Source organism: Coturnix japonica, chromosome 10, assembly GCF_001577835.2.
Source record: "Coturnix japonica isolate 7356 chromosome 10, Coturnix japonica 2.1, whole genome shotgun sequence".
In the NCBI taxonomy this organism is placed as follows: Eukaryota; Metazoa; Chordata; class Aves; order Galliformes; family Phasianidae; genus Coturnix; species Coturnix japonica.
This window is the reverse complement of record NC_029525.1, coordinates 8997266-9011475: the sequence shown is the minus strand read 5'-3', so window position 1 is coordinate 9011475 and position 14210 is coordinate 8997266. Positions and strand designations below refer to the sequence as shown.

Genomic DNA, 14210 nt, shown 5'->3' with positions numbered 1-14210 from the left:
CAGTGGTACCCCTGCGCTGAATATTTTTCATCCTTCGGTCTCTTATTTCAGAAGTTAAAGTGTGAAAGTGCACAAAGAGGGGAGGAATGAGGAAGAGCAGAGTTATAGAAGGAGCACAGAGAAAATTAATTAGACTAGAATCTTTCAGTGTGGTAAATGTGGTTGAAGAGATATATGATTTAAATTTATAAAACCACAAGTGGTGAGGGTATCAGAACTGGAGGGAGCATGTTAGACAAACCAAAGCAAACATTTTTATATGCATAGTGCTTACTTAAGTAGTGAAACTCTTTGCTGTAGAACATTAGTGAGGCCACAAACATAAATTGATCCAGAAGGAGTTTGCACAAATTTGTGTGGGAATCCATCAGTGGAAATTAAGCTTGATAGTTTCTGTGTGGCTTTTGGCTGTGGAAGGCCTTAAACTTGAGAGGCTGTATCAGGGGAAAGATCTCTGCATACATGGTGCCTTTATTTTAAATACTTTTCCCCTTAAGTTATCGCCAGAGAGAGGAGAATGTCCTCGGACATTCTGACACTTTATCTGACCTGACACAGCTGTTCTTCCATTATCTGCTACCATCTAGTTTGCAAACCCATACAAAGGAATGGTTCTATTTTTGCATCAGCTCGCATTAGTTTTATATACAGTTAGAGCTTCATTTACTTCCCTGTGGAATTTGGTCAAAAGCTCAAATTGCAGAGGAGTTAGCAGAGAGTGTAAACATCATTATATATGGCAGTAATTATTCAAGTAGCCCGGAGTGTACGTAAATGCACTTTCCTAGTAAGACCAGTGTTTTAAGGAATTCAGTGTATGAAGAAGCTGAATTAGTGAACCTAGAATTTAAAAATAAATATCAATAAAAATTGAGCCTAGACATGAAAAAAGTGCAGTTTTCACTTACAGGAGTTTGGCAGCATAGATCTGGAAATTCTTTGCGTTGTCTTTTTGCCTTTGGAGATATTGAGACTTGAGGTAGCTGTGCAAACATGCTGGCATGTCTGATGACTTTTCCTGTACAGATATCCATAACAAGTAGAAACGTGAGTCCTCAACAATTAAAATTTAACCAGTGTTAAACTGGGATCTTTGGTACTGGCTGTAACTAAAACCCACACGTTCAAGTCTGCTTCATTTTGCAAAAGATTGTTTCACTTCATCTTTGCCGCTCTGAATCCAGATGTCAACGAGTGCGTTCAGAACCCTCTGCTCTGTGCTTTCCGCTGTGTGAACACTTTTGGATCCTATGAATGCAAGTGCCCTGCAGGGTACGTTCTACGAGAGGACCGGAGAATGTGCAGAGGTAAAGCTCCTACCAGAATCTCACAGTTGTGAGCTAATAATTTCAAGTTCCTGCAGGGGCAGGGCTCTGACTCACTGAGTGGGACAGAGTTTAAATCCCAGGAGGTAACAGAGTCAGAAAGAATTTGGGATGAAATTCTATGGTTTGTATTACACAGTTGGTGGTATTAGTCCTATCCTGCCTGTAAACCTGGACATCTGAATAAGTGAGATCATATCAGATAGTGGAGTTCTCTTGCCCTGATAGAAAGGGCACTTGGGAGAAATGAATTTGCTCTAGACTGTTATATCTGGTAGAAAGTTTAGCACAATAACAGTGCTAAATTTGATTGCATTAAAATTCCAAAGTCAGAATTTATTATTATGAATTTCCAACAGCATCTCTCCATATAATGAAGTCTAAACTTTGTGTTTTAGATCAGAATGAGTGTGAAGAAGGCATTCATGATTGTGACTCAAAACAAATGGAGTGCAAAAACCTCATAGGTACCTATATGTGCATCTGTGGACCAGGTTACCAGCGCAGACCAGATGGAGAAGGTTGTATAGGTAGGTGGCCCTGGAGTGTTGTAGCTTTTGAAACGCACAGTCTCTCGTTAGAGCTGAAAATTTTGGATTTAACAAAACATTAAAGAACTCAGGGGAAGAATTATGCACCTACCTGCATACTGGATCATCGGTGCTATACACACATTGTTTTGCTGTGCAGGTGTTCACACATCTGAGCACTAAGTAGAAAATCTGAATATGGCTGTCTGTACAACCAGCTTGCAATGCTGTTGATGAATTGCTCATGGTGAGCAGAGAATCGGGCTCACTGCTGTGCGCTTGTTGATCTCTGTTAACAAGAATAAAGGTAGATCTGAATTGTTGTAAAACTTTGGATGACATTAAGAAGTGCAGCTATAAGTGTGAGCAGTTTTGAAAACCACTGAGGAGTGTATTGCAGAGATAGCTTAGAAACAGCAGCTGTAAAGTGAGCTGGACAGCCATCTTTCTTCTGAAAACTGAATAGATCTTTATAATGAAAATAAATAAATAAAATAAAGCTTAACAAAATAGAACGTTCAGCTTAAAAAATTCATACAAACTTCATCAGTCTGCTTTAAAACAGTAATGAACTTGATTTTTCCCACATCATTTTAAAAAAACAGATGAGAATGAATGTCAGACCAAGCCTGGGCTCTGTGAGAATGGCCGGTGTGTCAACACAGTGGGAAGTTACAGATGTGAATGCAATGAGGGATTCACAGTCAGTGACACTCAGAACGAATGCCTTGGTAAGTCCAACAGTAACGCCCTAATGAATAATCACTTTGGTAACAGGAATTCATTTTCTGGGAGTCACACTAGCTGCGTTTCTTTGGCAGTCAGATGTGACTCTTGTTTGAGGCGGTTTTACAACTTAGTGAGTTGTCTCATTTTGCAAAAGTACTTAGAAGCTTAAACTTAGAAATATAACAGTGAATAAACATGGTCTTGAGTTTACATTCCTGCAAGAAGGGACCTTATTAAGTAGGTGTCCTCCTGCAGTTTCACTCATTGTGTGCTAACTGTATGCCTGCTTTGATCAGTTGCATTGGGTTGGCTAGTTGTGTGAGCTGACAGTGGGGTAGTATCAGTCAGCCTAGAATTGCGCTGCCTTTTCTCTGGGTCAGATTTTCAGCCAACCTTTCTTGTCTGGAATGAAGCAGAAATGTATCTTTTTACAAGCGTAATGTAACTTGTCTTCCACCTTCTGCTAAATTTCCTGTCTTCTTTGTTTCCCTTAGACATCGCGCTCTCTTTCTTACTGCTGGTAGTCTTTCACTCTCAGTTGCACAGTCTCAGGGTGAAGTATGCCCTTTCTTTTATATTTCTAACTGAATTCCTAATATCTCATGACCTTCTGTAGGTCATCGCCATTAGGATTCTCTGTAATGCATAATTTGTCTTCCAGACAACAGGGAAGGCTACTGCTTCACTGAAGTCTTACAAAGTATGTGTCAAATTGGATCAAGCAACAGGAACCCTGTCACCAAGTCTGAATGCTGCTGTGATGGTGGCCGAGGCTGGGGGCCAAACTGCGAGGTCTGCCCCTTCCCAGGCACTGTGGCCTTTAAGAAGCTTTGTCCTCATGGTCGGGGATACATGTCCAATGGAGCAGGTACTGACTTACCTTGTAAACACCACCTTAGATCGTTTACATTTTTTGGATATTAATCCAAATTCTCTGAGAGTTTTCATGTTGAGAGAACACAGTCACTTGGGAGGAAGGTATGTAGCCTAAGACCTTTGATGAGAAGTCATCCATCCTGCTTGGCAGATATTTATTTGGCATGCCGGCTGATTGACACACTCTCAGGTGGGAGTTTGCATTCTCGCATTTGACTGCACTGTGGGTACACATCGAGAGCTGTTTGTGTACGTGAGAGCAAAGTGATGTTTGATTCATGGAGGCTAATATGCGATCAGTTCCACTTGTTTGCTTACACTTACACTTACAGTATTTGAAAGTTAGATTAATGCTCCATATTTTTCTACTTAGTATTTCCCCCTAGTCTGTTCAGTGTTCCGTTATGTAGTTTTTTACTTTATGTAGGGCTTTTTAATGTCAGATCACAAGAACCTACTGTAACTTTATAAGATGAGCTCTTTATGATGTTCTCTTGTGGACTAACTTTCATTTAACTGCAGATATTGATGAGTGCAAGGTTATCCATGATGTCTGCCGTAATGGGGAATGCATCAATGAAAGGGGATCTTACCGTTGTCATTGCAACCTCGGCTATACTACAGATATAACTGGCACTCTTTGCATAGGTAGGATTTTCGTTATGTTCTATGAATATAAAGTTATTTATATTGTATGTACATAATGCTTATTACTAAGAGATGGCTTGTTGAAAGGAACACAAAAACTTTGAAAAACGAGGAAAAAAATGTGTTTCTTTAAGAGGTTTTGAGCCTTTTATAAACCATCACAAATGTTGGTTGTTACCATGACAGTGTCTGGTTTTGCTTATTTTAGATCTGAATGAATGTAACGAGTCCCCCAAACCTTGCAATTTCATCTGCAAAAACACAGAGGGGAGCTTCCAGTGTTCATGTCCAAAAGGGTACATCCTTCAAGAAGATGGGAGAAGTTGCAAAGGTAACAAACAAGCAATTTATTGCAGAAACTTGATGTTTTGTGGGCAAATACTAATCCAAGAACATTTAAATTATGTAAATCTTTACAAATGCTAGTTATAATAATTCTAATGACCTTCAGCTCAAATGAGAACACTGTTTTCAGTGCATTGTCCAGCATAAGCAGAGTTGTAACCTACCTCCTCTGCATTGTGCTGAATAATGGACAATGCAAGAGAGAGTTTGAAACATTCATTGTATTCTCACTTATGTCTCTATCTTGTTACCAGAGCTCTGACTGAAAATACACAAGCCTGAGCAGTGATTCTAAATTTGGCATTCTTCAATACAATGCTGTTTTTCAATCTGCCACTGCTTCTCACATTGATTGAGTACAGCCAGAGTGGGCATTGTAGTATAACAGCATTTTACAGACAGGTGAGAGTGGTGTCTGTAATCCTGCATTAGCACAGACACTACTGTAGCTATGATGTCCCCTTCATAATGTGAGGGACTCCATGTTCAAGGAAACCAATGCCAGTGTGGAAATGAGATTTAGATTCAAATACCTTTATCTGACACATCACTTATTTGCAGCCACTTCTAAGTCCAGCTGAAATGTCCGATCCTCCCAAGGAAACAAATGAAAAACGTTTGCTTGTTTTTTAGATCTTGATGAATGTGCAACAAAGCAGCACAACTGCCAGTTCCTTTGTGTCAACACTATTGGGGGTTTTACTTGTAAATGTCCTCCTGGATTCACTCAGCACCATACAGCCTGCATTGGTAAGTGGTGTGAGAAACACACAAAACCAGAAGCACCTCAGGTCTGTGGAAATGTCAAATGAAACTCCTCCAACAAAACATCCTTTGTGCTCTGCGTGTTGGATTGTTCTTCTGTTGATCCTCTGTTATTGGTGTGAAGGTGTGGTTGGTTGAAGACTGGGATATCAAACTACACGTTCTTGGTGAAAAAAAGGAGCGTTCCCTTCCCGTAGCTGTTCTTAATTTTTTTCAAATTAAAATTGTCAGTAAGAGGTAAAAATTGGAGCGGTCATTAAGACAGCGATATTGCTAATGTTTCTGTACTGCTTGTCACAAACCTTTCATTGTCAGCACTGCTAAATCATCATCTTTACAATGAAGAATAAGAAGTAACACTCAGACTTTGGTTTCCTTCAGATAATAATGAATGTGCTACTGAAATTAATTTATGTGGGGCAAAAGGTATTTGCCAGAACACTCCGGGAAGTTTTGTGTGCGAATGTCAGCGTGGCTTCTCACTTGACCAGACCGGGCTTAGCTGTGAAGGTAGGTGCAGCACAGTGCATTTAATTTCATCTCATCTTGCTTTCCTATATCTTTCCTCATCCTGCTGTTGTCCAAGGAGGGACATACAGTGTAAGAACCAAATCCTATGTAGTAAGTATGCTCAGATTGAAGGGAGGTTGGGGTTTGGAAGTTAATCAGCAGGGACGTATTTCTCTTTGTGGGTCTGAAGACACAGATAACCTGCAGGGTTCTAGAGAGCTGGTACTTCTGAGGATACTTCAATTTAGTCTGGAATGTTTTAGTTTAAGAATCACAAGTTCAGTGAACTTCTGTCAAATCCTGCCTGGATTTCTGAAGGACTCACCAAGGGCAGGAAGTCTTGCATCTGCAAGGTGACCTGCTGGGAGTTCGTGAGCTGTTGACTTTACTTCTCTGGGTTCTCTCTGGGAGCCAGAACTGCGAACCTGAAAGGCCAGAAGTGGACTCCCATTGCTGGTTGGGGTTTTGGAAGATCCTGGAATATCCCTGTACTTATGGCTGATTACTTGTAATGCAGTTTTCAAATGTAATGTAACTTGAGCCTCTCTCCCTGAATTCAGAGTGTCTCTCACCTTTTTAGATGTTGATGAATGCGATGGAAACCATCGGTGTCAGCATGGCTGCCAAAACATAATCGGAGGATACAGGTGTAGCTGCCCACAAGGATATCTCCAGCATTACCAGTGGAACCAATGCGTTGGCAAGTCATTTTTAATAGTTTATGTATGGAAATGCATGCAGCAACAAGTGAAGGGCAGTGAGTCAGTTTGCCATACGTTCTGCTCATAATTTACCATGTTCAGTGGAGTTACATTTCAAGTGAGTTGTCCAGTGAAAGGCAGTTGGTTTGAAACAGCCAGTAGCTCGTATCCTGGCTCGATAAGGTAAGCACAAAAAAGGTGAGCTCTGAGGGTGCTTGAAGTTGGACTGATTCTGAGGAAAAGTGCATTACTCACACATGTCTTGTGATGTGAACAAAGGAAGTGCTCCCAGCCATGCAGCAGTCAACAACCTGAGTTTATTGTTGGTTAAACCTGGCAGAATCAAAACTAAAAGTTTGGGTTGTTACACAGTAAAATTCAACTTCTGGAGTAAAGCATTTTGAATTCTATTAACATCCTACAGCTGCTGCCATCTGTCTAAAGACGTTTCCTTGCAACTTTGAGATAGACTGTAGTAACAAGCGCTCACAGCTCACCTTTGGTTACAAGCACTAAAAGCCAGCACTCGTTACTTATGCTAAGAAGTAAATACACTGGAAAATTAAAATGCGTATTTCTTCCTTGTCTAAAACTTGGTTCTCTGAGCCCTCTTAGATGAGGCTGCATGTGCAGAGGCTGCGTTGCTGCAGGGTGTGACTTGAGCAGATAGAGCTGGGCCGTCTGCAGGAGTCATGAGAAATGTCTCTGTATCTCCCCGTGGTGTAACATGTAGCATGTTCAAACAGAAGAAGCACTTAAATAAGTTTTCTTCTAGTGACAGCTTCCTGCAGTTTCAGTTACATCTAATGTGCTTTCACACAAGCTCCTCTTGTGTAGATAGCGGAGATGTGTTTGATTACCTCGTTGAGAAAAAAGGGCTTCATATCTCTTTGTTCAGCTTCCTTTGCTTTCAGAAACAAAATGCCTTACCTTGTTAGCACTGCGGTGCTCTGGGGGATCTCTGCTTTTCATTGTGCTTACCAAATTTCCTGACCTTTTATGCAGCCCTTGCTGTAACATTTGCTTGCTTGTGTTCCAGTGCATACAAGAGAACAAGGAGGGAGCTCAAACACAGGATGGCCTTGAATGCTAATTAAAATAGCAGAGCATAGGGTTAAATTAGAATCTAATAAAATTGGCACAAAAGAAAAATCAAACAAGCCTGTAGGAGCTACCTAACCTTGGTGATGTTCACACTCTATCTGCTGTGGAACAAGGCAAAGTGAGTGTGTATCCTTGCGGTGCAACAAGTTTCTGTGTTTCAAATGTTCATTTATGATGTAGACCTAATTGCTATGAATTCAGCTGTGTTAGGTACCTTGAGTATTGAAACATCAGTCTAAGTTAATGGCAAAGCTTGTATGGACTTAGTTAGAATTCAGACCCAAGTTTAACTCTTTAGGGTCCTCACAGGTTCACTGTTAATGTCTGTAATTATATGCTTTTGATACTTTTCTAGCTCTCCTGGGCATACCACGGGGGAAGAATCCATGTAATAGGCTTTTCTGTAACAACTCCTTCATATTATTTGGCAATCCCAGCTCTGCAAACAGTTTCTGCCTTTTTTAGCTTATTTGATGAAGTGTTCAGGGATTTTTGATGTTGCTGCAACACATATTTAGATAATCACTGAAGAATGCTTTGGTTCCTCCCATGCCTTGTGCTGTGTGTGACTGTGTCCCCTGCCCAGACAATTCTGTGGAGCACCCTGCCATAAATCATGCTGCAAAAAGTAGAGCATTGCTCTTAAATGAAGAGCAAACAGTCACATTGTTTGGGAAAAGACAATAATGCTCTGAATTGGCACTTATTCTCTAATCATCTAATCTAATTCTCTATCATCTCTAACCTGGATGTAAAGGTTGGAGATGCTGCTCTGGGCTTTGTATGTTAATCCATGCAGGGCTTTTCAGTGCCTGGAAAAGGTGTCAGAGCCTGATTCCCTCTCTTTCTCCTTTAATCTTGAATACAAATTATGAACATGGGATTATTAGACCAGATTCTCAACCGTGTAAAGTTTTATCCTCAGGCTTTTTTCTGGGACAAGAAATGTTCCCTCCTCTGCTTCTCAGCTGTTCGGAGCACAAGCTGACATGGTCTGAGACATCTTCAGTAGAGTAGCCCAGATGTTGCTCTGTTGTATGGAATAGTTGCCTCCTAGCAGCCAAGGTTGAGGCCAAGCCCTGTGGTTTGTTTCTGTGCATCTGGAACCGCAGCACATCTTTCTGAAGGGACTGACCTGAGAGTGCAAATTAACATGGTGTGTTCTTCTTCCTTTCCAGATGAAAATGAATGTCTAAGTGCACACATTTGTGGAGGAGCATCTTGCCACAATACTTTGGGAAGCTATAAATGTATGTGCCCTACCGGATTTCAGTATGAACAGTTTAGTGGAGGTTGCCAAGATATCAATGAATGCGGTTCTGCACAAGCCCCATGCAGTTATGGTTGTTCAAATACTGAAGGTGGCTATGTCTGTGGATGTCCACCTGGTTACTTCAGAATAGGACAAGGGTAAGGGATTCTCATTTTAAACTAACAGACATAAAGGCGACGTAACTCGCTCCCTTCTCTGTAGTGTGGAGCAGCAGAACCAGGCTGTTATCACCAATGAGAGATGGACAGGATTGTGGAGGTGCTCAGGAGTTTGGATTCACCTGTTTCTTTTGGAAATGAGGGAGGGGAGAGCTGACAGAGAGAAGGGAGTTACATGGTTTTAGTGTTAAAGGGAACCTGGTCACAACTACCAGATTCCATAATCCCTTTTAACTCACTGCTTTCACCTCTCTCTCGCACACCCCAGCAGCCAGCCAAGCTATCTGAGCTCACCTCTTGGGAGCTGACACCTCTCACTCTGATTTGTGCTGTATCACTTGTCCGCTTTAAAAGCAAAGCAAAATAAGCCTTGCCAGCTCCAAGGACAAATGATATTATGCAAGTGGTGATTGGAATTACAACTTCATATGCTCTTATATGTTCTTGTGTGTTTCATATTCTTATGCATTCCAAATGAATTACTTTTTTAATAAATGTCTGCTTTATCAAGGAAACCAATTTTCACTTGCCCCAGTGGGAGCATTAGGGCAGTGCATCATGTTGGACCAAGCACTCAGTTGGAAAGCAGAAACATTGTGCTTTACATTTTAGAAGTGACTTTGGGATGCTCACTTGAACTACATTATGAAAGACCACAATTCTCAAATTTTTCAGCACCTCCTGAAACTTGGTCACTCTTAATGTGCTTAAGGTTGGATGACAGAAATAACTAACAACTTCTCAGAGCCTAAACTGGTGTTTTTAGATCTGTTACATTCTGGCAGGGCTCTTTTAGACAGAGCCCCATGGAAACAGATTCTTGAAACCAGAGGTAGCTGCTTTGTGATTCAGTGAGAATTTTGCCTGTTAAACTGAACAGAAAATTTCCTGGGAAATGAGTGCAACACAATTGCTTTATTATTTGTATGCACAGTCCCCAAATTGAGCTCTTGCTAAGGTATCTGTCTCACTGGAATTAATTCTGGATTTCTCCCTTCCTTAGACACTGTGTATCTGGAGTCGGGCTAGGCAAAGGTCAAGGACAAGAGCTTTCACTCAGCGGAGAAATGGATGACAACTCCCTCTCTCCAGAAGCTTGCTACGAATGTAAAATCAATGGCTACCCCAAGAGAGGAAGGAAGCGCAGAAGTACTAATGAAACTGCAAATGAAGCAGAGGTAACTGACCCTCTGGGGGCAATGGGTTTGCTGTTATCTTGTGAAAGCCAGTCTTGGATTGATGAATGCCAAGAAGCAATCTCACTGAAAAATTTATACCCCAAAGTAGACCAAAGGGCTTTGGGTTTTGGACGGGAGGTGTCTGGGACGGGGCTTTCTGAAACTGTTCTGTCACTGTCAGGCAAAGATTGTCCCCTGCAGCCCTTTGATTCCTACTACCTACATCATTGCATCCAACGCTAAAATAAACAACCACCCAGCTGTCCTGACAGCAGTGCTCTCACCTGCAAAACAGGCTCTTGATTCTAGAGGATGATGGGTATGTAAAACATCTGTGTGACCTTGTGGCCAGAAAGGCAGTATGCGTTGGACAAGGTGGATGGTGACCCCTCCAAGCAGGACCATGTTGTGTCTGGGTTTGGAGCCCACATCAAAGCAAACAAAGTGCCCTGGATGTGAACAATGAACTTCAAGGGAGTCCAGGGTGTCCCAGTGCTGCAGCTCTTCCTGAGGCTCATCCACACTCGCAGTCACTCAGGCTGCCAGCCTGGGGGCAAAGCTGTAGGTGAGGTCATGTATTTTGCTCTCTGCTGGTCCAGGCAGAATTAGGGAGGTTGAGCTTCATCTTTCATCACCTGGAAGTTGGTAGGGACAGAGGCAGGTTTCTGTTTGCTGCTCAGTGGGATAATTGTGTGCCAGTGAACGTGTAAAACCTATCACAGTGCTCACTCAACCCCACTTCTTCCTAGCTGTTGTCATTGGTTTCTTTTATATTAACCAAACATTAACAATTGCTTCCAGAACCCATATTTATATGAAAATGCTGCTCCTGCAGTGTGACTCACACATACAAGACTTGGGAAGTACAGTAACTGTCACTTGAAGGTGAGGGGTAGTGCTGCTTCTCCAGCAGCCTCCCCCCAGTTTCACATCTAAACAGCGAATATCACAAAGTAGAAAACTCCTACCTAAACGATATGCCTCTCCCACAGACCATGCTGTCTTCTGTGCATTGTTCCCATTAGCTTGTGAATTCCCCCTGACAGAGGCAGATCAGCCCTTCGCAGAGTGTAGGACTCTGAGCACAGACACTGAGCACAATCAGATGTCAGGCAGCAGGACCCACATAGAGAAACTGTGTGCCTCCCATCACCACGCAGGGTCGGTGTCAAAGACCATACTTGATTCTGACAACCAGTAAGCCTCCAAGAGTGGTTTAGACAGGTGACTTAACAGGATCTCCTTTTAAAAACTATTTCATTAATAATGGATGAGCTGGGTAAGAAATACACATGTTGATGCCTGTGAATTGTTTTCTGACAAAGGCAGCTAACATCATTTGTTCTTGTGCAGGATGAGCAAGAGCTGGAGCCTCCAATCAGTCTTGCCAGCTGGGATATTGAGAAAGCAGCAGTCTTTTCTATCAACATCTCTGATCTCAGTAACAAAGATCGCATCCTGAAACTGCTTCCTGCCCTCACAACACTGACAAACCATAACCGATATTTAATTGACTCCGGAAATGAAGATGGTTTCTTTAGAATCAATAAGAAGGACGGAATAAGTTACCTTCATTTCACAAAGAAGAAGCCAGTGCCTGGAAACTATTCATTACAAATCAGTAGTATTCCACTCTATAAAAAGAAGGAACTTAACCAGCTTGAAGAGAAACATGACAAAGACTACCTCAGTGGTGAGCTGGGAGATAACCTGAAAATGAAAATTCAGATATTGCTTCATTAATTCATCAACCAAAGACCAAATAATTAAACCAAAGATAGATAGGTAGGACTGAATATTTCTCCCAATCAGATTCTCCATATCATAGGTACAATCTTACATGAGTACATTTGTATGAACAAGCACTATTATATACATAAACAAGGTACAGGATGAATACCCTAGCTCAAAACAACCACTTTCTCAGGCTTTTAACTGTAGCTGAGCTACCTTGATATGCTGAATCTTGAAAACTGGGACTTTTGCCTTTGGAAGTTGGCCACTGATGCTGAGACGCGTCATCATTTCAGCAGAGGTACAAGAATGTGCTTTCAACTAATGGACAGCTCTATTTTTGTAATTCTTAAACTTCGCTTCTCCAACTACAACTTACTAGGTCAGCCATTTATGATATCCATTTGGTGCTAGTAAATTTTCAACCTAGATTTATAAATGCACTGTAATATTTACACAACTTAGAAGCCAAAATTGCCATTATTCAGTCTAAATACTTCAATCAACCAAAGTTAGCTCAGTAGTTTATCTCAGTTATGCCTATAATACATTACATGTAAATTAAGTGTGTGTATACTGTAATCATGCTATTTTTATCAATGAAGCATTTGTAAACTAGATTAATAATACCCTTAATGTGAGGGTTTGTAATGGTGCTTATAAGACCAACTACTTGTTAACTGTATACACAAACCTGATGATAAAGTTTCTGTGACTTGCCAAAATGCACTGAGGTCAGTAGGGACCATTAAACATTCTCAAAAGTCAGATGACAATCAGTGCCATCCTACGCCATGACATTATGTAACATGTCAAGAGTACCCATAGTCATTCATATCAGCAAGGGTTCAATGTCATAAATGTCACAATAAAACAGTTCTTTTTTTAGTTTATTCTGTGGCTTTGTGTTCTTGCTGAAAATGATAAACTGAATTCTTACGTTTCAGGCATTTTTGGTAGGGTTTGTTGTCTGTATGTGTGCACAGGTGATTTCTTCATGAAGGGATGCTGCCATCGTTTGTTCACTCTTCGTGCAAAGGAAATACAGAAAGCTTCACAAAGCTGAGCAGCAGCGGAACTCCAAAATAATTGTGTGGCTCCAGAAAGTGCATTAGAACATTTCTGATGACTCTTACCTGAATAATCACGTCAGTCAGTAACTTTGACAGCCAAAGTGTGCAGAAGTGGATGTTAAGTCACTGTACAGAAAAAAAAAGTAATAATCGGCATTTAATCATTAGAAATGTCATTTGCTGAAAGTGCCTTGTTTTAAATATTCAGTTCTTTTACCCCTACTGCAACAGCTGTTCTCAAATAATCTAAAACGGATCACAAAGTCATAACCCGATACCAAAAACAGCCATCAGTTGTAGATGCATTTTAATGTGGAAGGAGTTACTCGGTGATGCAAATGTTCTCATATACTCAAGTGCTGCAGTACATCATTGAGCAGCAAAAGAACATTCTACTGAGATGTGATGCTTCAAAACCTAGGGGCAGAAATGGAGCAAGTAGTGGCAATGAAAATACAGATTGGGTTGTGTTGTAATTGATAGAGGGAACGTACACTGAGCTATACTCGTTTTGAAAAGAAAATGCACTGTAACAATTTACCCCCAATTGTATTGTTCTGTGTAATTCAACTTCAGCTCTCTTGGATTTCTTTCTGCTTAACAAATACAACTATACAGAATGGAGCTGGTACTTGCTCATAGGGTTACCTTGATATCTATAATAGACTATGTCTGGATTTTACATGTTGATGTGCCAAAACCTTAAACGGTGTTTTTATTTTTCCGTATCTTGTGTAACTATGGCAAAATGTAATCAGAGCTTTACAGCTGTATGTGCCACTTCAACTTCAGCACATTGGTATGGTTTTTTCAGTGTGTAAGATTGTATTGGTTTCTGGTTATAGTGTATGGTTTGGGTGTTTTCTCTCCAGCCCTCAAATATTGAGAGGAACTGAAAAGAATGGTTCACAAATAGCTCTGCCAAGTGGTGTTGGCTTCACATTTGTAACACCTTAATATGCTAAAACCTCGTTGATGGTGCTCCAGCAGCCCCTGCGTTGTCTGCACAGTTCTACAAGTCATCTTTGTTGAGCTGCAGAAATAAGGACAGATGAGAGTGTTGGTATTTTGTCACACAGAGAGGAGACCAATTTGAAGTAGTTCAATCCTTCCATTGACTAAAAGATAATGTTCAAATACTTCCAATATGATTTTGGCAGCATCTCTTTTAGTGGTTTAAAGATGCAAAGCGCCCAGTCTTGCCTGTCAGTTTTCGTTGCCATATACATATAATTATTTACATTAGCTTGAATTTCTGCAG

The 14210-nt window shown here is 41.0% G+C and overlaps 1 protein-coding gene across 3 annotated transcripts in view; it reads left to right on the top strand.

Moving 5' to 3' along the window:
- Positions 1-12769, top strand: part of FBN1 (fibrillin 1) — a 136746-nt gene extending 123977 nt beyond the window's left edge. For 2 of the 3 annotated variants that reach the window (XM_015872957.2, XM_015872959.1), the window contains 12 exons: positions 1185-1307; positions 1724-1855; positions 2461-2586; positions 3246-3452; positions 3983-4108; positions 4317-4439; positions 5087-5203; positions 5600-5728; positions 6309-6428; positions 8712-8943; positions 9968-10142; positions 11496-12769. In XM_015872957.2, the coding sequence (XP_015728443.1) occupies positions 1185-1307; positions 1724-1855; positions 2461-2586; positions 3246-3452; positions 3983-4108; positions 4317-4439; positions 5087-5203; positions 5600-5728; positions 6309-6428; positions 8712-8943; positions 9968-10142; positions 11496-11885 (2000 nt within the window). In that variant the 3' untranslated portion in view covers positions 11886-12769. The other variant, XM_032446761.1, reaches the window with a different exon arrangement.
- The last annotated feature ends 1441 nt before the right edge of the window (positions 12770-14210 follow it).